The sequence below is a fragment of the Wolffia australiana genome, chromosome 4 (genome assembly GCF_029677425.1).
Source record: "Wolffia australiana isolate 7733 chromosome 4, ASM2967742v1".
Taxonomy (NCBI): Eukaryota; Viridiplantae; Streptophyta; class Magnoliopsida; order Alismatales; family Araceae; genus Wolffia; species Wolffia australiana.
Window position 1 is genome coordinate 171266 of NC_135838.1, and position 23227 is coordinate 194492.

The 23227-nt window shown below is 47.1% G+C and overlaps 4 protein-coding genes across 5 annotated transcripts; 1 reads left to right on the top strand and 3 right to left on the bottom strand.

Moving 5' to 3' along the window:
- Window positions 1-2078: 2078 nt before the first annotated feature.
- LOC144702684 (uncharacterized) lies at window positions 2079-5983 on the bottom strand. Of its 2 annotated transcripts, XM_078574683.1 has the most exons (4): window positions 5729-5876; window positions 3698-3759; window positions 3185-3332; window positions 2079-3091 (listed from the first exon to the last, which is right to left on the bottom strand). In XM_078574683.1, the coding sequence occupies exons 2-4, from the start codon at window positions 3716-3718 to the stop codon at window positions 2295-2297; spliced, it is 966 nt and encodes a 321-aa protein (XP_078430809.1). In that variant the 5' UTR covers window positions 3719-3759; window positions 5729-5876; the 3' UTR covers window positions 2079-2294. The 2 variants fall into 2 exon arrangements, with proteins under 2 accessions (XP_078430809.1, XP_078430810.1); XM_078574684.1 differs by lacking the exon at window positions 3698-3759 and having other exon boundaries at window positions 5729-5983.
- A 53-nt stretch (window positions 5984-6036) lies between these two features.
- On the bottom strand, window positions 6037-9652 carry LOC144702683 (structural maintenance of chromosomes flexible hinge domain protein). Its single transcript, XM_078574682.1, has 4 exons — window positions 9028-9652; window positions 8296-8439; window positions 7206-7829; window positions 6037-7113 (listed from the first exon to the last, which is right to left on the bottom strand). The coding sequence occupies exons 1-4, from the start codon at window positions 9406-9408 to the stop codon at window positions 6163-6165; spliced, it is 2100 nt and encodes a 699-aa protein (XP_078430808.1). The 5' UTR covers window positions 9409-9652; the 3' UTR covers window positions 6037-6162.
- A 426-nt stretch (window positions 9653-10078) lies between these two features.
- On the bottom strand, window positions 10079-11787 carry LOC144702685 (Mitochondrial glycoprotein family protein). The gene is made up of 3 exons (XM_078574685.1): window positions 11620-11787; window positions 11183-11520; window positions 10079-10414 (listed from the first exon to the last, which is right to left on the bottom strand). The coding sequence occupies exons 1-3, from the start codon at window positions 11755-11757 to the stop codon at window positions 10240-10242; spliced, it is 651 nt and encodes a 216-aa protein (XP_078430811.1). The 5' UTR covers window positions 11758-11787; the 3' UTR covers window positions 10079-10239.
- A 1745-nt stretch (window positions 11788-13532) lies between these two features.
- UBP8 (ubiquitin-specific protease 8) lies at window positions 13533-21279 on the top strand. The gene is made up of 13 exons (XM_078574681.1): window positions 13533-13807; window positions 13926-14186; window positions 14691-14835; window positions 17316-17375; window positions 17490-17585; window positions 17839-18186; window positions 18611-18751; window positions 18843-19013; window positions 19136-19393; window positions 19465-19610; window positions 19680-20150; window positions 20226-20517; window positions 20626-21279. Exons 1-13 carry the CDS (start codon window positions 13647-13649, stop codon window positions 20755-20757), a joined length of 2682 nt encoding a protein of 893 aa, XP_078430807.1. The 5' UTR covers window positions 13533-13646; the 3' UTR covers window positions 20758-21279.
- Window positions 21280-23227: the final 1948 nt, after the last annotated feature.

Genomic DNA, 23227 nt, shown 5'->3' on the forward strand with positions numbered 1-23227 from the left:
CTCTTTTGCTTTGATAACACAAAAGTTTATGGTTTCATTCTTTGATATTGACAAATTTTATGAATTAGAATAATTAAATATGTGTGTTATGAAGCTTAAGAGGATTAAATCTAATTTTGATATTCCAATTTTTTTATATTTAATTGAATTTTAATGATTTTTTCCTGACATTGTATCTTTAAATATCTTAATTTTACGACTCAAAATAATTTTTTTAAGAACTTTTTGAACTTATATTTAAGGACATATGAATTTTCTATGTCTAAATATATATTTATTTATGACTTCCTGTTAGTTTATAATAATATATTAATCAAATTTTTGGATTTAAACTGTGCCCGCCATGTGTCGCCATTCGATTTGTTGAATGACTACCATTCACGCTCTTCTGCAATTTAGCACATGTAATCATTGCAAAAAGGCATTATTACGGTATCACAGACCATAATGCCGCAATGCGCCAATTATTATTTCATATGCTGGTACATTTTTTGCACGAGGTGACATGGACCAATAAAAAAATAATCCATTGCAATTGCAATACATGTGATTGAGAATCAAGAAGAAAAATAATAAAAAAGAACACAAATGAAAGTCAAAAGTTGCAATGATACATGTGGCGTGCACGTGTACCACCACAAATCATTAAAAAAAGGAAAAAATGTAATATTCACTTGTTGCGTTAATGTGACTTGCGGAAACATATGTTGCGTTAGATACTGCCAATGGAATACTCACTTTTCTCTGATGTGAATGACGCGCGTCAATGCACTGGTCACTTAAAAAAGAGAGAAAGATGAAATTTTCATGTCATGGAATAATCAATTAATAAAAATGTGGCTTTTGTCCTTTTCCTCTGGAGGTACATGTTGCATCTTTGAAGTACGCAAATGCAAAAGATAAGGCGACGTGGAATATTTGAGGATTTGAAAACTCAACCTAAAGGGAAAAGGAGGAAGCATCAGAACCAATGACGAGGAGAGAGAAAACATCAAGAACTAGGATTGCTCCAAATTCAAATCGAGACATCTGACAATCCATAATCTGATTGTGCTGAAATTTTTAGGGTTGCTTCATCTCCCCCTCCTCTTTCCATACATGCCCTTTGATATATGAATAGAGGCCCAGATCACTCCCAAAATCATCCTTAAACTTGCTTCCCACTCTTGCGGACTGATTCAAATATGGTAAGTTTTTGAGATCCATCCAGTGTGTTCTTGGTGTCTTGGGTGTCCTCGTGTCTTCCTAATTTCATTTCCGCTTATTTTTGTTCATTTCAAGTTTGAATTATAAATATCTATGATCCTTGGCTCGATATCACTATCTCACCCAGTATCTTCTCGTGATTTTACTTCATTTTAAGAATTATCTCTTCTCATCTTGATAATCACTATAATAAGAGTAATAAGTCCTGAAATCATCGTTCTGTACTCATCATTAGCTAAATATTACTAAGTACTAGTATATATTTATCAAATAATCTCAATTACGGACGACAAACTAAAACCCAAATTTAGAGATTATCATGCTTTGGCCTGTTGTGACACAAGCTTAGTGTTGGGTTGGCTCAAAGCCCAGTCAATCGTTATTTCTATTTATCTTATGATCGTGGCCGTTGGGCCACAATCCATCTTGTCACTTGGCAGACGGGTCCATTGCGGAGCTGAAAGAAACAATGGAATATGATCGCAGATCAGAAAGTTTTAGAGAAACGATAACAATATAAAACTGATCAAAATAATATATATGAAATAAAATACCATCTCCCTGAGTGTGCGTGGACTACCTTTGCTGTGGGCAAGTGGAGGTTCGAATAAAGAAATCGATCCAGGTGGGTGTCTGCCGACTCAATCAACCATCGTTGGTTCGAATAAAATCGGCCCAAAGAGAGGAACTTGTTCCTCTTTCCACTCATTGGGTGATGGGCAGCTGGATTTCCAGGAGGGGTGTGCACGGGGCCACTCAAAACTTTGCCCCAATTCGAACCCCCAGCCATCACCCCGATTCGAGACATTCCCCAACTCTGTCCACTCATCATTTAACATTAAGCGAGGTTGACTGAAGAAGAGGCGAGGAAGTGGAGTACAAAGTGCACAGGAGAGGTTTAAAACAAGGATGGTCCGAGCCATGGCTGGCGTGGAATAAGTCAACATCCGGGGAGTTAGTAGGGGTGCAGAAAACAGGGGGGGACTGACAGGACGGGGGGAGAGAACTCATCTGGGCGGCAGTCTGTCTATTACAATCGCAAGTCCTGCGGTGGGCCTTCATTTGTTCTCATTTCTGCTTGTGTTTTTTCATTGGTTGACCTCGTCTGCCGGACCAGCAGCAGCAGGAGCAGCAGCAGCAGCAGGCTGTTCCTCAGCTGACGGGACTCCATTCCCACTGCAGCGAATTTCCTTTCTCGCTTCAGCCTCCACAGCCTCGGTTCCTGCCTCGGTGATTTGCTTCTCAGCCAAAACAGCAGGTTGATCTGCGCCACTTTCTTCTTCTGCTGCCTTCACTGGTTCAGTCTCCACTGCAGCAGCAAGCTTGTTCTCCTCATCCGCAGCCATCCTTTCTTCGTCTACAACGGTCTCCACCTCACCTTCATGCTTCTCTCTGCTGGGTGCCTGCTCAGTCTCAGACACCACCACAGCAGCAGCAGCAGTAGCCTTCTCCGCGAGCTCTTCCTCCTTAACCGCGTCCACCTTTTCTTCGACTACAACAGTCTCTACTGCTGTTGCTTCTTCGTCTTCGTGTCCCTCTGCCGCTGGTTTGGCCACTGCTTCAGCACCTACTCCTGCAACAGCCTCGGCTGCTTCCTCTTTGTCCTTCTCCACTTCCATTGCTTCTACTTCTGTGCCATTCTCGGCCGTGGCTTCATCTCCGTGGCCCTTCCCATCAGCTGCCGGTTCAGTGTCTCCAGTGGGGGCTGTTGCCTTCTCATTCGTTTCCTTTTGGTCACCTGTGCCATTCTCTGCCGGCAGCGCCCATGTGGTGTCTTTAGGCGGCTGGGACTTTCTGGCACGCTTCTTTGGGCGTTCTTCCTCGGGCGGGGTTTCTACCTCCCTGTGCTTCTCGCCAATCCTTGCGGACCGCCTCGGCGTGTCACCTTCACGAATCATGAGACCAGAAGAAAGCCAACTCACTCATGCATAAGGAAGAAGGATATAATCTCAATCAATGGCCAAGGAAGGTAATGCACCTGTTGTCCAGTCGAAGGTGGAAGCGGGAGGGCCGCCAGGGTGGGATTTGAGATAGGCATTCAATTGCCTCTTGCTCCTTATTTCTTCTCCGGTTGGGGAGACGAAAGTGATCTCTCCCCTCAAGAATGCACGTTTCTTTGGAATGAACTGCCCAGGAAAATATCGATATGGTATAAGTGAAGAAATAAAGAATGGAACAAGGGAGTGTATCAAAGATCTCAGCGCCATCATGGTGATCATGATAATCATCGTAATTATTATTATCATCATTGGGGGTATAAAGATCGATTTGTTAGCTCTTAGATGAACACATTTCAAGTCAATAACTTTACATGACTGGGAATCAAGAATTCAACAGCCACATTATCATTTGATGGACCCCCACCATATCCGCAGCAAAGAAAATAAACTCACATGCCACTCCACCGTTAAAAATTTGTGAACTTAGTGAGCTTAGAGAAAGGCAAAACAATCATACATAATAGCTGCACACCAGGAGCGCACAGACTAACCTCTTCAGTTCTGAAGAGCATGGGAGTACAACATGGATAATTTGCTCTTCTCGGTCAACTGTCTGATAATGAATAGGATCACATTACATTTGTTCTGAAGCGACATCATACTTCACAAAATTTTTGCCAAATGCATCGGAAAGTGAATAACGAAGCATGTCCAAAAGAATATCTCATAAAGGATGGAATATAAAGCATATGAAGTACATTACGAGCTTAAAAAATATCCTCTGGAATGAGATTTTATTGCTCATCTTGTAGTGTAGTTACTATGGCAAGTGTGATCAGCATCAGTACTGTCTAATAGCCATACTGCCTTGGTCGATGTTCATCATCCAATTCAGTTAATGGCAAATCCATCCTAATTACAGCCAGTCACCCTCTTATGAGCACACGCAGTGTCATCATACGCTTTTACACAAACAGGTGAAACGCATCTGGGGCTCGTTTTGCTATTTCGAAAAATCAATGAGCAGGAATTATCCCAATAAAAATAATTCGGAAGGATGCTTGTTGAAACTACCGATATTTTGATATCAGACGGAAATCCGAACAGCCATGTGTATCCAACAAAGATCTTCTACGAGAATATGTTTTATAGTGAGACCAAAGTAAAATGCAAAAGCATCCGTAGCATAAACCTTTACTCTGCTAGATAAATGGGAGTGGATCGGCTGCAGAAAACTGACTGCAACTTGAGATATCCAGTTTCTCGTGAAAAGATGCAACAACGGGGAAGAAGGGAAGAAGAGACCCATGCCCTAGAGGATAAACATCTGACATACTGCAACAACTTGCAAATTTCGGCAGTGACAAGGAGATTAAAAATAACCTATCCGGATGAAATTAAATATCTCAAAAGGTTTAGGTGAATAAATGATAGAAAACTGCTAACATTATCCTGGAAAGCAGTGACTAATCAAGAGGTTTCTGAAGTGTAGAAGTTTAATGTGCACAATCCATGCAGGAACATCGCGATACAGGAACCCTTGCAGGAAGGCCAGATGACTGGAGATAAAAGAAATATAGGGAGAAGGAAGAACGAGGAGAGTTGGATAGAAATTAGCAAAAGACGTCGATTATACGAACATCGCGATCATTGGAGAAAAAAAAGTGATGGAAATTCATGGCGAAAGAAAATAGAGAAATACATTATCGACCATAAGAAGAATCTAAACAATCAATCAATTGGAATAATACATTACTTCTCCGTAAATGAGAAAATAACAATTTCAAAGCATGAGTTTTCTCGCGGAAGGTAAGCAAATTATTTCCCTAAGCAAATTTTTGAATTTCTGGGATATAAGATGAAAAGAAAGACAGCGACTCTTGTTTTGCTTTTTCGAATGACCGTAAGGAGAATCGCGGGGAGAGAAATCGGATCACAGGAAAGTTGTCGCCTGATGTAAATCAGAAACATGTGGCTTTTCATGACGAGATACCTAAAAACCCAGCAAGGAAAGTCCACCGGACACAACCATTCACGAAGAAAGACACCGAAAAGTTATAAAGAATGTCAGATAGGCACAGACCTCCATGAAGAAAGACACGGAAAAATTATTAAGAGACCACAAGCATCCGCGAAGAAAGAGACCACGAAAAGTTAATACGCAGTACAGCTCAAGTTCGTCGGGAAGACAAATGTTAAGAGCCGGAAAGCATCAGTAACCTGAACCCAAAGAGAACAGACTAATAGAAGGAACGTTTCGTCCGGTGGCGGGACCGTAGGGTTTGCAAAATTGCATAGAGAATAAAGCATCGGAATGTATACGAACCCTAGGGATTGAACGCCCTGCCCAACAGGACGCCATGGACATTCAAATTTCGACAACCTAAAAATTGAAGCAAGCGGTACAAAACCCTAGCAGGGGAATCCTAGGGTTTGTTAAATTCAACAAGAAGAGCGCAGCAACATCCTGCTCCGGCTCGCCACGCGGGAGGAAAGCAGGTCGAGCTCACAAACAAGCAGAGAGTACCGCAGGGAGCACAGATCATCAGCGCACAGACGAGGGGAAGACGAAATAGAATTACCTTCTTCTTCCAGCCCTCCGGAGCGGGCATGTCGATGGACACAGCGTCCCCATTCTGCGGCCCGTCCGGCGACATCTTCGCGGCGGCGAGCTCCGACATCCCGCCCCGAGAGACGGAGAGGCAGCGAGCGAGAGAGGGAAGACAGAAGAGGAGAAGCAGAGAGGAGCTATGGCGAGGTGGCCTGTTCCCCGCGCGCGCTCGCAGAGTCGAATGGCGTATTCCACCTCTGATCGGGCATTTAATCCGGTCCCAGGGTCGGCCACTCTACTCGTCATCGTCATCCGCTCGCATTTAACGACACACGGATGAAATGACGGAAATAGCCTGCCTCGCCAAGCGGTTGAAATGCGGCAAGGATTACACGTGTTGCGTGCGTACACATTTGGGAAAAAATAAAAGAAGAAAGAAAAAAAAACAAGGAGCCGAAGAAGAAGTCAGCGGGGAGGAGGCGGAGAAGAAGCGGCGAAGTGGAACTCGATCTGGAGGCGGTGGTGCGGCGGCGTGGCGGCGGCGATGAGGCCCTTGCTCACCTCCGCCTGCAGCTCGCGGACGGGGATCGCCGCCAGGAAGCTCTTGATGTACTCCTTGCAGCACTCCTTGCCCCGCGCCGCCGCCACGGCTTCCTCCTCTTTCTCCTCTTCCTCCTCCGTAGAAGTCTCCGTCGCCGCCGGCGGCTCGGCAGCGCCGCAGACGCGAGAGATGGTGGCGGCGGCGTCGAACTTGAGGATGTAGGCCTGGGCGCAGCCCTCGTGGAGACGCTCGCCGAGCGTGTCGATGATGTAGTAGGCGTCCTCCTCCGCCTTGAGCACGAAGAAGTGGTCGTTCCAGCTGACGATGTACACCCCCGCCGCGCCCGGCCGGGAGACCTCGTCCCAGATGCTGTCGAACGACATGGCGCCGCTCAGGAACGACAAGCTGTCCGCGGCCCCCTCACGAGTGCCCGGGCCCTCGTCGCCGGCCGAGCGGCAGTCGGGCCGGAAGAAGCCGACGAAGGACTTGGCGGGGACGAGGGCGAGGGGCCGCACGCCGCCCTGCAGGACGGCGTCGAGGTCGAGGTGGCGGTCGGGGAAGCGGCAGCGGAAGAGGGGGTCGTCGCAGAGGCGGCGCCACTGGCGGGAGCCCTCGCGGATGAGGCCGTCGAACTGGGACTTGATCGGCAGCGCGGCGGGCCCGTCGCCGGCGGCCCGGAGCAGCCAGTCGGCGATCACGGCCACCAGCGCGGCGCAGGCGCTCTCCCCGCCCGCCTCCTCGCTGCGCTGGTCCATGGAAGCGAAGAAGACCTCCGCCTGTAGCTTCATCTGCCCGTCCCGGCTCGCCACCTCCCTTTGCTCCCACCTCCCCACCTCGAACCTGCCCTCCTCGTCCCCAAAGTCCCCGCCCTCCGCCTGCGCCACCATTTTTTTATTTCTCGGTCATTGGCCCGCCGCCATCGCCGCCAAGAAAGCAAAGACGAGTGGATTGTTGAGCTGTCCATTACCTGCGTCAGCCGGGCGGAGGACTCGCCGTCGGAGGAGCTGAGCTGGCGGCGGTCGTAGTCGATGTCGTCGCCGCCGTCCTCGGCGTAGGCGCGCTTCAGGAGCGGCTCCCCGCGGGGCCTGGGGGACCTGAAGCTCATTTTCCGCTTCTTCCAGGGAATGAGGCCACTGCCCTTCCGGCCCGAATAAGAAGAAGAATAAGAAGAAGAAGAGGAAGCAGACGACGGACACGGCGCCGCGTCCGAGTCGCGCTGGCCGCCGCCGCTGTAGTAGAACCAGTCCTCGGCCGCGGAGCCGCCGCCGAGGACATTGGCCGCCGCGAGGGTGCCGTAGCTGAAGGACTTTCGGACGCTCTCCGTCTCGGCCTCGTCGTCGGAGAGAGCGCGAGGGCTCTGCCCGCTGTCGTCGCTCCTCCCGCTGTCCTCTCGCTTGGACGACCACCGCGCCGAGGACACGAGGTCAGTGAGTATCTTCACCTTCCTCAGTCCGGCCTTGAGGGCCGAGACCTCCATCCGCTGCTCCGCCGCTGGTGTGGAAGCGGGCAACGGCGACGGCGGAGCAGGGGCGATGGACCTTGCGGCCGGCGACTCCTGGGTTGGCCTTAACTCCACCGCTTCCAGAGATATCTGAGCAGAGAGAGAGATATCCAAATGGGAAAAGAGATGGAAACATGGGTATAGAGATCGAGAGATAGGTAGAGAGAGAGATGGGTATAGAGATAGAGAGAAAGAAGATGGGAAGAGATACAGATGATTGTAGAGAGAGAGAGAGATGGGCATAGAGATTGACAGGAAGATGGATATATAGAGAGAGATCGGTATAGAGATAGACAGAAGGAAGATGGAGACAGAAGTAGAGAGAAATGGGTAAAGAGGAGAGATGATCAGATATGAGTATAGAAATAGGGAGTGATGGGTATAGAAATAGAGAGAGATGGGTAAAAAGGAGAGATGAGTAGAGAAATAGGGAGAGATGGGTATAGAAATAGGGAGAGATGGGTATAGAAATAGAGAGAGAGATGGGTAAAGAGATAGAGATAGATATGGGTCGAGAGAGAGAGATGGGTGGGTGTTTGCGGGAGTGGGTGGGTACCTGAAGAGAGAGCTGAGAATATGCGGCGGGGGGCCTGAGAGGGACGGTCAGCTGGATCTCTTGCCCTTCCGCCGCGGACACAAAGTCTGATAGATTCACGGAAGCAGATCCAACGATTGACATCTTGCGGCCCGGGCCTCCTCCCTGTTACATCGCAAGCAATCAGGCGCGTCCTCATCGTCCGAAACAAGCAAACGGCTAAAATAGCAGGCCGACTTGACTGGTGGACAAAATCAGGCGTGATCGGAGAAAAAAAAACTTGTTGTTGATAGAGCACGAAGAATTCTGAGATTTTCAAACCCTGTTTCCACCCACATCGGAAGTGAAATGACTCCGCGATATCCAAATATTGTCCATTATCGAATTTAAATACGAAGAAACTAGCGTTTTTCAAGGCTTTTTCCCTCCCTAATAGAGCAGGCTTTATCCCTCCCTAATCCCTGAGAAGTTGAAAGCTTGTATCTGAATCGAACGCGAAGAACCCTACAATTTTCAAAAGATGTAAAATTCCCACGAAGGTCTGTCATTCAAGGGGAAAATCCTCCAAAACCAGGTCAAATCATAGACGCGAGGAGGAGCGAGACCGGGTCAAATCCGAGAACACTGATAATCCGATACTACGAGAACGGAAAGAAACGCCCAAGAAGAAGGAAGAAAATGTACGATCTGCAGAAGAAGACTGCTACGCTACGCCCAAGAGGAAATATTCGTTCAACCGAAAGCGAAACTCACGCTGGAATCGAGCAGGAAGAAGGCGATCTCCCAAGGGTGGTAGGCTTTCTCCCTGTAGGAAGAAAGACAGCAAACGCACCGAAACTCCTCGTTCCACTCCGCAACCGACACAAAGCCGAAAGAATCAGGGTCGCCAGATCCTTGCTTCCCCGGGCTCAGCTCCGACGGCACCGTGTAGTTCCGCTGAATAGAAGGCTTTCTAATAGACGCCAGGGCCGTCTTCGGCCCCTTCCACCGGACCTCCGCCATGAACGCCTTCTTCTTCCCCGGCGATCCGAGGTCCTCCTCTAGCGATTCAAGCCGCAGGAGCACGACCTTGACCTGGAATTTCTTGGACTGAACGGGCGGCCACGGCGGCCACCGCATCATTCTGGCAACCATGCCCCAAACTCTGGCGCCAAAGGAAAAGGGCACACGGCGTTTCCTTCCTTCCTTGCTTGCTTGCTCTTTACGGAGAAACCCCAAACCTCGCGAAAACCTCGGCTTTGACCGATCCCGCACTGACCGCGCCTGCGGCCATCGCGCTTCCTTGGTCTACCGCCGGCGATCTCGGCCCCGAGCAACGCGCAAGAAGAGGAGACCAGCGAGAAATAACAACACGCTGGCAGGCAGCACAGAGAGAGAGGCGGAAGAGCCGCGTCACTCTCTATATCTCAAATCCAAATCCAAATTCCAGAGAGAGAAAGGGACGGATGGAGAGAGGTGGGGGTGGGGCCCGCGGAGAACCGAGACGACTTGGATACCGCCGGATGTGGAATCGACGGCGGGGATATTCCGCGTGACGTAGGCCCGACCCGGCGGGCGGTTTGCGAAGCACGCCGCTTTTAATTTTTCCGCGGCCCGGAAAGTCTCCGGCGAAATCACTCATTTAATTAAAAGAAATAAATAAAAACTATTTACTGCGCCATCGGCACGTGCAACCGATGACGAGGAAAAAAGCCCTAGCACCCTTCCCCGTTTGTCGAGCGGCTGTGATGCGACCACGCAGGCCACCCAAGCCCTAACGCGTTTGTGGGGTAGCAGAAAACAACCAGACGTTGACTTTCGGGCCAAGAGGAATAGTCCGATGGCCCGCTTGACGTCACAACTCAAAATCCAGAAAAGCGTTGGAAAGCGCCAAGACCCGTTGACTTTTCTGCAACGGCCAACTGACCAAGAGAGATAGATAGATAGATAGAGAGATTGATGGATAGATGGGGCAGTTTTGAGAGATCATGACGATGGCTGATGATGGCTAAGGAAGGTACCAACGCTCTTGAACCAGTGCATGATGCTTCGATGGTCCTTGACATAAAGCCAGGCTTGGAGGAAGGGGAATAGAGCCTCGTTGACCCCTCTTTCTTCTATAAACTCGTGGAATCCGTATCGGATCTTCTCATCGAGTTCTCTGCCACCATTAAAAAACAATATCGGCCGTCAACACCCATCTTTTATTTTTAATTAAGATTGGAGGTCAAACCGATTTTCAATGAGAAAATTCCCCCCCTCAATAAGAAAATATAAGAAGAAAGAGAAAAAGTCCTTTGAAAAGAGCAAAAGACATGGGGATGGGGAGGATGGGCAAAAGGACTTCCATGAAAAAAGTAACTGTTTTGGCGTCACCCAACATTCAACGTAGGCAGCGTATGCAGCAGATAAAGAAAAGAAATGGTTCAGTAGGAACGCTTGCCTGAAGCGTCTATTACCGTCATCTTTCATCTTTATTCAATCGTGAATTATGAAAACCAAGTGAACTGATAAAGTTTGGATTACAGCCAGGTTTACAGGGAATGAAATAGGATGGGACAATCGCAACTCTTGCTCTTAAAAAAAAAAAACAGACTACCGAAGATCATTCCTTAACTAGAAAAACCGACCAAGCGAACAAAGGGGAATATGAGAATGTTCAAGATATGCAAATGGATGACGATGACACCGACTAATTGGTGCCATAAACAGGGTATATGAAGATTCAGATCAAGCAAGCCGACATATTTTTAAATTAGTGACCTGGGAAAACGGATCGATCAGGGATGAACCCCAAAATAATTGATGGGCAAAGGTAGGAAGTGAGAAACTGTCGCTCAAGTTCCAGAGAGAAATAGAAAACAACACCATTGGAACAAAACGTGCAAATTTATAAAGAGGAAAAATTCAAGTTGGCGTATGCACTTACTGAAAGACGCGGCCAGAGTACTTTCTGAGGGAGCCAGGGCTCATAACCTTGGGACGGAGGCACACGGAGTGAATCCCTACAGCATCCGGATACAGGCCGCAAAGGAAATGTAGGGCGTCGTCTTCCCCCGGCTTCGACACATCGACATGGAGGAAGAGCTGGTTGATGCCATCGTCCGCGTCTTCGTCGTCGTCCCCGGCACCGGACGGCAGGATGTTGGCCAATCGCATGACAGAAATCGAAATCTCTTCATCCTTGTAACTCCGTCGCAGAACCGGCCCCTGCTGCTTTTCCAAAGCCCCCGGCATGATCTTAAACGGCGCCGGCGGATTCACCTTCTGCGGAAAGACGAAGACAGCACACATACGCGATTCTTGCTCAATTAATCGACGGCAAACAAAAATCGAATCGAGAGAGCAGAATCGGAGATTTCTCACAGGAGGAGGAGTCATCCGCGAGGCCTCGAGGTAATGCTCCTTGAGCGATCGAAGGATGATGGAGTCCACCGCTGAGGAGATGCCGCCCGCCGCCTTCGTCGACAGCGCTCTCTTCCACACCGCCCCGAACCTTCCCATTTCCGCCAGGAAGTGGTCACCGAGGTTTCAGCTCTAGCAAAAATCCGTTTATAATCAGGTTTAAGGGACGGATGACTGCAAGGGTCAGCACGGATGACGGGCTATTTGCCCAATTTATATACATTTTCTTTCTCATTTCACTTTTTATTTACCCAATTCTTTTCACCCTATCCTCGGGTGTCACACGGTCAAATCTCGAGCTAGGTTTATTACTCAGAAATGGCGTGTGCCGGCCTCAGTGCTTGGAGCAGAACACTGAGCAGCCTTGATCTCTTGCAACGGAAGCTTTGCAGATTGCTTAAGATCACATAGAAGGGGTTAGAGAAGATGGTGGTGCTAGGCACCGTCAAGGAATAGGGTCATTGCATTCATATCATAAATAGTACATCATCGTTGGGGATAAAGAGTACTTGTGCTGCTACACAAGTGCGCTGGGCCGGGCGCCGCGCGCCCGCGGGCCTGGCGATCACACACGCCACCCCTGCTTTAACGATCACACACGCCACCACCACCAACACCCGACGCCGCCGCATTCGACGCCCCCGAACAGGGCGTTGTGCGCCCAGCACTGCCCGTAGGCCCCTAACTAGACCCCTAACTACCCGAGGCCTAACATCGGGTGTTAGGCCCCTAACTAGGCGGCATTCCCTACCAAGAGGCCTGCGTGCTTATTGGGACGACGTGTCCGTTGTAATTCGGCTCACTTCATTTTTAAGGACTGAGTCATAATGGGTAGCGATACCCAAATACCTGATCTATTAGGCCAATGCCACTGTCGATGGTGATTCACGGCAGACTGCTCACGTGCCTGTCCACGCCCAAGGCGGGACGGATCAGGTACGGTCCGCGCGTACTGGGCGCGTGGGCTGAACGGAGTGGGCGTGCGCACGTCGAGCGCCGCACGCCAACGTCAAGTGCCACGCGTGGGTGCCAACACTAACCGCCAGCGCCGAGCCCTGCACGCGGGAGTGGGAAACACTGCGCGCGGGTGCGGGATGCACAAGCCGGGGAGCGTGCCGTGAGTGCAGCGCGTGGAGTTTTGTGAGATGCCGCACAGCGGCCGTGTGGGCAGCGCGCCCATTGTTTGTGCGGGGCGCGGGGCTGGGAGACATCCCGCCAGGAGACTAAGGCATGTGGCACACAGAAAGCGCCGAGACAACACAACGGGCGTGTATCGCCCCTACGGGCAGTGCTGGGCGCACAACGCCCAGTTCGGGGGCGTCAAATGCGGCGGCGTCGGGTGTTGGTGCTGGTGGCGTGTGTGATCGTCAAGGCAGGGGTGGTGTGTGTGATCGCCAAGCCCGCGGGCGCGCGGCGCCCGGCCCAACGCACTTGTGTAGCAGCAGAGCGGGCGGGTGCGCGCGCGGAGCGACGGCCTTGAGGCGGTGTGGCGACATTATTTCGACGCAAAGCGCCTCGTCTTGTTCATTGTATCACCCATCGTCTTCCTCCATGTAATTATCCCCAACGATGATATACTCTTTATGATATGAATGCAATGACCCTATTCCTTGACGGTACCTAGCACTACCATCTTCTCTAACCCCTTCTATGCGATCTCAAGCAATCTGCAAAGCTTCCGTTACAAGAGATCAAGGCTGCTCAATGTTCAGTTCCAAGCACTGAGGCCGGCACGCGCCATTTCTGAGTAAGAAACCTAACTCGAGATTTGACCGTGTGACACAGGTATAAGTAGCAGCGTCAGCAGAAAATCCCGAATTTTGAAATTAGGCTAATATTTAAGTTCCCTCTTTCCCCACCCCCCAATTCCTCTCCCTCGCTTCCCACCACTACCTGTCTCTCTGTGTTCGTCTGTCTTTCTCTCTGTCTCGCTTTATGCGATTTCTCTCTCCTCTCTGGAGGAGGTCGAGCTGGTGTTGGTCGGGGCGATGGCGGAGCCGTCGGAGACGGTGACGGCGACGATGAGGGAGAATCCCTCTCTGGACGATCCAGATCGGCCTTCGAGCTCCTCTCCGCGAACGGCCTCCCATTCCCTGTCGGAGGAGGGAGAGGACGGCGACGACGACAAGGTCTACATCGTGCCCTTCAGGTACCGCTGCGATTCTATCGCGCTCTCTTTATTTTTTCTTGTTTTTGTTTATTTCTGTGGCGGAATTCGCTATGTCTTTGGTGACGCTTCTTTTTTTTGTAAATTTTGTGCGGATCAGGTGGTTGCGGGAGGCCTTGGAATCGTCCTCGTCTTCTTCCGATGCTTCTACTAGTAGTAGTCGCGGGATTCTTTATGCTGCTTCGTCGATTTCATCCTCCTACCGTGGCGCGATGAAGCTCATCAACAACTTCTTTAACTCGGACCTGGTGTTCAGTCTCCGGCGAGAGGAAGATTCTAGGTGCAATGATGCGGAGGCCGCGAGGTCTGCTCGTAGCTACGCCTTGGTGCGGGCTGACATGTGGTCGCAGGCGATGAAACGGTGAGCGCCACGTTAATGTTCGAATTATACTTTAGGCACCTCCATTCGATGAGAAATAGATCTTTTGACTTAACTCACGTTTTAATGTTCTTGACCTGGCGCTGCTGCCGATTGCTTTACAAGCGCATCTCTCTCTCTCTCTCTCTCTTTAACATTCTCTTCGTACCAATCCGAAGGCAGTTGATAAATACTTCTAGGTTTTTTCCTTCCGATGCTCGCAGTGATCCGAATGAGATACAATATCAAAAGTGTTCCAGTTTCCTTTGAACCATTATATACCTGAGATACAATAAAGATAGGGATCACTGAGGTTCAAGGCTCCAGTTCCGTCTTGCTCCTAAAAGGCGCATTTCTTGTCCCATGATGGTGATAAGATCGGTGTTTTCCTTCTTTCTGTTTTGATTTTATTCGAGTGACTTTTTATTCTTGGTGATCCGCGTATCAAGATTCTGTTACTAATACTGCTAGAGACTCATATTACTTTGCATTTTCGAAATCCTGTAGGCACTATGAGAATAATGGGGGAACGAAGCCTACTGACAACGCTTTTCCTGGTCGCAAAGATAACGATTTCGATACATATGCTTTGAATTTGAGGATTTCAGTTGCCCGTGATGCCGATCTGATGACCGTAAAGATCTCCAAAAAGGTTCCATCCTTATCAATACAAGACAAATGCTTCAACTTAATTTTCATTGCATACTAAAACTTGATTTATGCAATCTTGATGGGCATGCTGCTATATTGTGGGGTTTAAGCTTGTAGTCCTCATCATTTTACCGGCTGAAGGGACGGTTCTGCTGATTATTGTCAGTGTCTTGTATTAAATCTGTGAGAAGAAAAGATCCGTATGTGATTTTATTCAAAAGTAAAGATATGGTAGATGCAAGAAACTTGAATGACTGTTACAGAATGTATTTTTTCACATTATCTATCTTTGTTATTCATTTATTCGGTTGAAATCTTGATTTACGCAATCTTGATGGGCATACTGCTATATGTTGGGGTTTAAGCTTGTAGTCTTCATCATTTTAACGGCTGAAGAGACGGTTCTGCGGATTATTGTCAGTGTCTTGTATTAAATCTGTGAGAAGAAAAGATCCGTATGTGATTTTATTCAAAAGTAAAGTTATGGTAGATGCAAGAAACTTGAATGATTCATTATTCACTCCAACATGGTCTTTTATTTTATGAAAAGAAGCTAGTCTTGCCCAAACAATCATCTCTACTTCGATTTACTCTCCAAGAATTCCATGACATCAAGAAGGCCGTGCTGGGTTCTAAAAGTGCTGTAAGCGGGTTGCTCATCTATAATCTAGGCCAAGTATGAAGAAAAAATTGAAGTGTACTTTTCACAATGCCAACTCTGTCAGCAACAGTAAGCTCTCATCTCTGTCCATCTGGTTTACTACAGCAGCTACTAATTTCCAATTAAATATGGGAAGGTGACTCGATTGATTTTATACAAGGTCTATGCCATCTCAAGGGTGTAATCCTACTTTAGTGTTTGTCGACAGATTTTCAAAAGATAGCCATTTTATTTCAGTCAAACATCCCATTATGGCACAGCCTATTTCTGTCATCTTTTTGTTGGGAAATCTTCTGGCTACATGGTGTGCCTAATTCGATCTTATCATACAGAGGCAGTGTATCTACCTGCTCTTTCTGGAAAGAACTCCATAAGCAACAATGAACAGTTTTAAAGATGAGTTCATCTTATAATGCTGAATGGGATGGTGGTATGAACCTTGTTGGTTCGTATCCGGGAGAAGACGGGAAGAGAGGGAGAAGGCGCCAGGATGGACGTCGGCATGCTGGGATGGACTACGGCAGGTGGGGGCAGGCGGAGTGGACGTCGCCTACGAAAGGTGTCCGGCGGAATGGACGTCGCCGGAGGAAGCCAGAAACATTCTTTGGGATACTTCTTGCTGGCTGGCCTCCTCAAGGGAGGGCTGTTCTATTTAAATGAATTACAAAGAGGTCCAAATGACCTAAATGCCCCTTCTGGGCTAAATGATGAAAAGCCTAGATACGTCGGGGTAGTATCAGATGGACAGACAGAACTCACACTGTAGTTTGCAATGCTATCTTTGTTGCTTCTCTTCGTAATGTCACAAGCAATGGACTTAGGGGTTGGCGTGGGCTGAGTACAGCTATATAAGGTCATACCATTCCTCCATTACAGTGACCTCTTTCAGGGTAGTCCTCCAAACTTGATAAGATGTGGGCCCTCACCATCACCCATTGATTCATTAGTTTAATTGCTTCAAGAGCGTGACATCACCTTCAACCTACTCAAATCACAGCTTTCTACAGCGCATGATTCTATGAAACAACAGCAAGATAAGCACAGACGGGATCTGCAGTTTCAAGTGGGGGACAATAGTAAATTAAGATTCATCAAGCGACGTATCTGGAGAGAAGGAAGAAAATAAATTTCACATGTGTGGCTCTTCAAACGAAGTGTGAGACGATGGATGAGTGGGACTCCACTTGTAAATAAAGGATGACGGGAACCTGAGGGGTTACCTCTTTAAGTCTGTTGCTGTGGTGACTCTGGGACTGGATCTCGGAATATTCCTCTGACCCAGAGGAGACAAGGCCGATCAGGATTCTCACCGTTCTATCCACCAATCTCTTTCTCCTCGTATCCCCCTTTTTGCTTTCCTCAATGTCTCTTGCCATTTATTGCACATTTTCTTTTCGTTTTTATTGTGCAGTTTCCCCTTGCAATTCTGGTACAGTTTCTAAGTCTAGTTACTTGTAATTCTTTGATGAGTGACAATGTCATTTTCTTGACCAAATTTCGATATTCTCCATGAGAGCATATCTCGATCACTGCAATGAGTACCCTTTTCTATTAACGACACTCTTCACAGCGATCGTAGCAATCCTTTTTTTTTTAGTGAAAGCAATCGTAGTAATCTATCAGTCACTGTTTGCTTACATAATATGAACCCTGGTACCCCTCAAGTCTTGGACTTGTTTGTCGTACAATGAGTGTTTGTTCGATCATGGGGCATCAGAGCTGATAAGTCAAATATGTTCAATTAGTTTCATCAGTGTTCGAAATGGATCTTTAATTAGCAGTAGCTTTTGTTTGATCACTCTCTGTGATATGCTTTCCAGGACAATTCTGCAGAGAATTACAAGAGGGCATCAAAAATTTTCAATATAGATTCCGAGATGGTACTCTTTCTTTTTATATTCCTTCAAAAAAAAATTGTTTTGTTTATATTTCGGTTTAAATGAAACTCTGGGGGAATGGAAAAATACTTATGTTTGTGTTTTCGTGATGTTTAGGTACAGATTTGGGATTTCTCTGGCCAGACAACTCTTATTTTTATGAATGAGCGTAACAAAGTTCACCAGCATTGTTCACGCCATGCGGATCAAGAGGTGATGACAAAAGATGGCTTAGTAAAACAGGAATTGGCAAATAATTCATCCGTCGCTTTGTCCTTGTGAACGAAGAAGTTACTCCAGAATATTCTCTTAATCCCGGGGTTATTTATGATTCCTGAGTTCCTAATATGTGTGAGGAATCCGCGTTATGATAGTTTGATGGCAGCTTTGTGCGGGTTACATACATAAGTATGTTTCTAGCTTCAGTAACTGTTGAACTGAACTCTTTGTGATATTTTTATTGTAGAATCTTCTGGAGATACATGTCTTTGGGTTGATAGAAGCCTTGACGTGCCAAAATGAGCAAAAAAGGGAGGATCTATCTGTCCAACAGCTTAAAAGGGTACCGACGCATGATGGGTCGCTCCAGTGCAATGGAAAGCAGATGGATTTTGACTCAGCATCCGGCCATCTGAATGGTTACGCCAGTTGCGGGGCACTCGATTCTCTGGGATTAACAGGGTTGGAGAATCTTGGCAACACGTGTTTCATGAACAGTGCCATTCAGTGTCTTGCACATACTCCAATGCTTGTGGAATTTTTCCTGGGGGAGTACACCAAAGAAATAAATGCGCAGAATCCTTTGGGAATGAATGTAAGTTTGATGCTTTAGTTTTTTTGTGTGACCTTGCCCTTGCTTTTGTCGTAACTTTCAATTTTTAAAATTGCACCTTATCTTTGATAATTTTTTTAAAATGGAAGCACACGGGAATCCATCAAGTTAGAGGGTTTAGGGAGTGGATCTTCTGGACCTTCACAGTAAGACTGATTGCTCTATGCAGATGAGGGCTTGAGGATCTTGCATAAGGTCTGATCCAGGAACCACAACCCATCATTGGTTTTGTCAAAGTATAAAACTTCACATCACAGTGTTTCTAACTGACCAAGTTTCTATACATCTTTACTTCCGTACCCCTATGAATAATGCCGTAATTCCAGACTTTCCAGCATCACTTTGATTAGGCTGTTTAACTTTATAATTAGGCGTTTGTTTTCCAAAATAATTTTATCTATGTCAGGGAGAGCTCGCCATGGCGTTTGGCGAGGTGATAAGGAAGCTGTGGGCCGCTGAAAGAGTGCCGGTCGCACCGAAACATTTTAAGGCGACACTCGCGCGTTTTGCCCCCCAGTTCAGTGGCTTTAACCAGCACGACTCACAGGTGAAATGTCTGGCATTCACCAACAATCTCTCATCCTTTAAACAAGTACTTGCAGTGTCATCAAAGTATTCTTGGTGAGCTTCTCGTACAGGAACTTCTTGCGTTTCTGTTGGATGGGCTCCACGAGGATCTCAACCGGGTGAAAAATAAGCGTTATGTGGAAGTTAAAGATGCGCTTGACAGGCCGGACGACGAAGTGGCTGATGAGTACTGGGAGAACCATCTCGCTCGAAATAACTCTATCATTGTCGATATATGTCAGGTCAGTATCTCCCTTTCTTCTCTACGATTATAGTCTACAATAACTCTAAAAAAGAGGCACGTTAATAGCCATCATCTCGGCATGAACTCTAAGGGACTCCCTGCCGTGTTTTTCTGTAACAGGGACAGTACAGGTCGACTTTAGTTTGTCCTTTTTGCAAGAAGATATCCGTGACGTTTGATCCGTTCATGTACTTGTCACTGCCGCTTCCCTCCACAACTACGCGAAAGATGACGGTGACAGTGTACAGCTCTAACGGTATTGCTCAGCCGTGCCCATACACCATTACAGTTCCAAAGCAAGGTAAGTGCAAGGATTTAATCGCTTCCCTCGCGGTCGCGTGCGCGCCCAACGACGACGAGACCCTTTTGCTCGCAGAGGTGAATCATCTTTGAAGCAATCAAAACTTGTTGTTTCCAATACTTGTCTGATGAATGATCCGTTGTGACAGGTGTACAATTACAGAGTCATCCGCTATTTGGATGATCCGTCTGACTCGATTTCTTTGATCAGAGACGAGGACCGGATAGCAGCTTACCAGATACCCAAAGACCCGAACAAAAGTCTTCTGGTGGTCTTCATGCACCAGCGCGAAGAGTGAGCATGGTCATACTTTTGCAACTTCGTGAGGAAACATTTTCATTTTTTCCTCCCATTAATTTGCAGAGTTGACGGCGACGGCAAGAAGACATACCAACGTTTTGGCGTTCCTCTGGTGTCCAAACTGAGCGGTCATGCAAGCGGATCCGCAATCGAGAGTCTCTTTCGCGAACTCGCGCGGCCCTTCCTGAAAGAAGGAAAAGGAGAAGAAGAAGAAGAGATCGACAGCAGCCGTTTAGACGAGTCGCTGTCGTACTACGTCACGGATCAGAGAGGCCAGGCAATGCTCTCCGAGATCGAAACTGGCGAGGACCCAACATTAGAAAACGAGACTTCCGCCGCCACAGTCTACGTGCTCGTCTGCTGGCATGGCGCGGCCCTGGACCGGTACGATTTCCGCCTATTGGGCCCTCCGGCAGAGGTCCACCGGTCCGGCCCACTGTCGAAGCAGGCCCAAGAGGAGAGCGACAGAGTCTCCCTCTACTCCTGCCTGGAGGCCTTCCTCAAGGAGGAGCCCCTCGGCCCCGACGACATGTGGCGAGTATTATTATTTTCTCGTTGGGTCCAATACCAAAGTTTTTGAATAATTTATTGGACTCCATCCAATCTCAGGTTCTGCCCGGGGTGCAAGGAGCACAGGCAGGCGAGCAAGAAGCTGGATCTATGGCGGGTGCCGGAGATTCTGGTGATCCACCTGAAGAGATTCTCGTACAGCCGCTACACCAAGAACAAGCTCGAGACTTTCGTTGACTTTCCCGTCCGCGACCTCGACCTCTCGTCCTACGTGGCGCGCTCCCCCGCCGGGGACGACGGCGGCCGCCGCCGCCCCCCACACTACGCGCTCTTCGCCGTCAGCAACCACTACGGCTCCATGGGCGGCGGCCACTACACCGCCTTCGTCCACGTACCCCCTCCTCCTCACTACGCCGCCCTCTTTATTTTATTTATTTATTTTTGCTTTTTCCCAATTTGTTTTTAAAGAATCTAATCGCGGCCTGGCGTGGCGCGACAGCACGCGGGGCACGGGCAGTGGTACGACTTCGACGACCAGGCCGTCACCCCAATGGCGGAGGCCGGGGTGAAGACCGCCGCGGCCTACGTTCTCTTCTTCAAGAGACTGCCGGAGACTGCCCCGGACAGCTAACTCGCTCGCTTTTATTTTTTTCTTCCGTTTCGTCCTCGCTTACACTCTTCCATGTATTATCTATCTTCCGGCGGCGATGGCGGAGGAGCAAGAGGGAGGCTGCGCACCACTTGCTACTTGCTACGCGAGGAGGGTCCGCTGTCATCTATTCATTTTTTTTGAAGGCGGGTACGTCTTACTATCATTCTTATTTCCCTTTTTTTAGCGTCCTCCTTGATGTCTGTCTGCTCTCTTTTACTTTCTTCTCGCATGCCTGTTCTCGTACTTTCTTCTCGCATCTTAGAGATACTGGGTTAAATCAAGAAAGTATCTCAAAGATGCTAACCCTTTTGATTCGCGATCCTCTTGGATACCAGAAGTGTCACCAGTAGTACAAAACAAGTTAAGAACGCGCAGTCTCTTTCAGTGTCGTGATATGGATGAAGCTACAAGAAATAGTTCGTTTTATGTAGTGCACAAAACGGAACGAGAAATGGTTGATATGAGTTGTCATTACGTTTATTTACATATCTTTTATTGTTACGAGTACAATTAGCATGATCTGTGCTTGACATTTCATGATAGGACGAGGCTATAGATCGTTGGATACAACGGTCTATCAGTTTACAACATAGCATGCCAACGTGATGCATCAGACTTGTGAAATGTATGTCTGTTCAAACCAGTAACCATCAGCAGCAAATCAGGGATAACTATGAACAACGTGAAAGGGCATATTATGGTGCTTGGATCAACTATGAACAACGGACTGTTGACAGTTAGTTAATACTGCATGAAGGCATCACCATCATGCAGTAACCTAAGATTCCATGATAAAAAGATAAGTTTATGATGAAGTTTACAATTAATATTGACCATTCGAGAATGTGACAGTCCAAATATTTTAACTCAATACGTGGATCGCACGCTAAAACTTACGATGATAACATGGTCTCACAAATGTCAAGTGACAACTCACGACGCATCAACAAGAAAAATCAATAAGTTAAAACATATATCACGCCCATGAAAGTAAGGTTTATTCCATTTTTTATGTATGAGAATGTATGGGGAAGCAGATATTGATTGAAATCATGGTGGAAAATGGACTGTGCGTGGATCTTCTGAATATTCATAAGGGAGACTGATATCTCAAAAAGGGAGGGGAGACTGAGGCTGTCACATATTGTCTGATTCAAGGACCACAACTTTTATTAAACAGCACATTGGGGTTGCCAAATTACAAGCCTATGCATCATAGAGTTTGTACCTGACCTGGTTTCTGCTTATTCTAACTTCCATGTCCCTATGAATTGTACCCTAAAACCATTTTTATGGAATCCCTTCAATTGAGATATTTACATAAATAATCACAAGGGATGTACAATTTAAGTGCCTTATCCGTATATGCAATCCAACAATATCCCACTTGGGAAACAAATAAATGATCTTCATAACAATAGTAAATCTTAACCTTACAATCTCAAAAGTAGTTAGTGTCTGACTCAACATATAGTGAAACAAAGGACTGTAACATTTTCCAATACATTTTATGCAAGTAAGCCAAAAAATCCATTAACTGTTCTGAAAATGGCAAATGTGGAGGATGTGTAACGTCACACATTGATAAAATGTTGATAATGAACATTTCCAATTGGTCCAACTTTAATAATATTGGGGACACAAGCGGAAGCAAGAGTGGAGAAGGAATAGAGATGAAGGTAGGGCAGTGGGAAGAGCCCTGCCACCCTAGAGGTGAGCTTTACAGAGTACAAACCAAAGGGAGAAGAGAATGAGATTACACAATAATTCATTGAATTAATCAATAAAAAGGAGAACATCCCCTTACATAGGGACTTGAAAGACATGTCATAGAAATATCCCTTATATGTTTTAAGAGACGTAGATTTAAAGATATAGGGATAGATAGGTCCTCTCGCTGATATCAAAATAAAAAAATATGTAGATTCAAAATTAATTTCTGCTTAAACATATATGACCACAATCAAGAACATCAAATACCAACTCCCATTTTCGATCACTATTCTCCCTAATGATCCATATGATTAAGATGTTATTAGAATACCTTAGGCATCAAGATTTTGAAGGGAGGATATGCAGTTATAGAGTTTGTCCTGATTTTCTATGCAGACACTTGCCCCCTTTTAATTATCTCCTTGAAACTTGATACTTGCTTTTATATGCTAAGATTTGGTCAAGTTCCTATTGTTATTCGATAATAACATGCTTGAATTTTATTCACAGTACATATTGTGGGATTTATACTACCACTCAAGTATAAATTCAAAGATATTCCTCAACTGGATTCATCATAAATCAGAAAATGTTCTGCAGCCATGGTATAAAAGGATATAACTGAGTGGTAATCGCTCCATGAGATGGCTCCCCACGAGAGCAGTTGAATAGCCATATGTGGATCTCCTGGTAAAGTCAGAATCAGCATACCTCCCAGTTATCTGATTTCTCGAAT

Bases quoted from the DNA above. Each gene is read 5' to 3' on its own strand.
- LOC144702685 (XM_078574685.1), bottom strand. From the start codon at position 11,757: ATGGGAAGGTTCGGGGCGGTGTGGAAGAGAGCGCTGTCGACGAAGGCG. The intron at 11,521-11,619 runs GTGAGAAATCTC...GTCTTTCCGCAG, and splicing joins CGCGGATGACTCCTCCTCCT to AAGGTGAATCCGCCGGCGCC. The intron at 10,415-11,182 runs GTAAGTGCATAC...TAATGGTGGCAG, and splicing joins TACTCTGGCCGCGTCTTTCA to AGAACTCGATGAGAAGATCC.
- UBP8 (XM_078574681.1), top strand. From the start codon at position 13,647: ATGGCGGAGCCGTCGGAGACGGTGACGGCGACGATGAGGGAGAATCCC. The intron at 14,836-17,315 runs GTTCCATCCTTA...TATGCTTTCCAG, and splicing joins CCGTAAAGATCTCCAAAAAG to GACAATTCTGCAGAGAATTA. The intron at 18,187-18,610 runs GTAAGTTTGATG...TATCTATGTCAG, and splicing joins AGAATCCTTTGGGAATGAAT to GGAGAGCTCGCCATGGCGTT.
- LOC144702683 (XM_078574682.1), bottom strand. From the start codon at position 9,408: ATGGTTGCCAGAATGATGCGGTGGCCGCCGTGGCCGCCCGTTCAGTCC. The intron at 8,440-9,027 runs GTGAGTTTCGCT...GCGATGTAACAG, and splicing joins TCTTCCTGCTCGATTCCAGC to GGAGGAGGCCCGGGCCGCAA. The intron at 7,114-7,205 runs GTAATGGACAGC...ATGGTGGCGCAG, and splicing joins CCTCCGCCCGGCTGACGCAG to GCGGAGGGCGGGGACTTTGG.
- LOC144702684 (XM_078574684.1), bottom strand. From the start codon at position 5,827: ATGTCGGAGCTCGCCGCCGCGAAGATGTCGCCGGACGGGCCGCAGAAT. The intron at 3,333-5,728 runs GTAATTCTATTT...TTTCCTGGGCAG, and splicing joins CGGAGGGCTGGAAGAAGAAG to TTCATTCCAAAGAAACGTGC. The intron at 3,092-3,184 runs GTGCATTACCTT...TGATTCGTGAAG, and splicing joins CACCTTCGACTGGACAACAG to GTGACACGCCGAGGCGGTCC.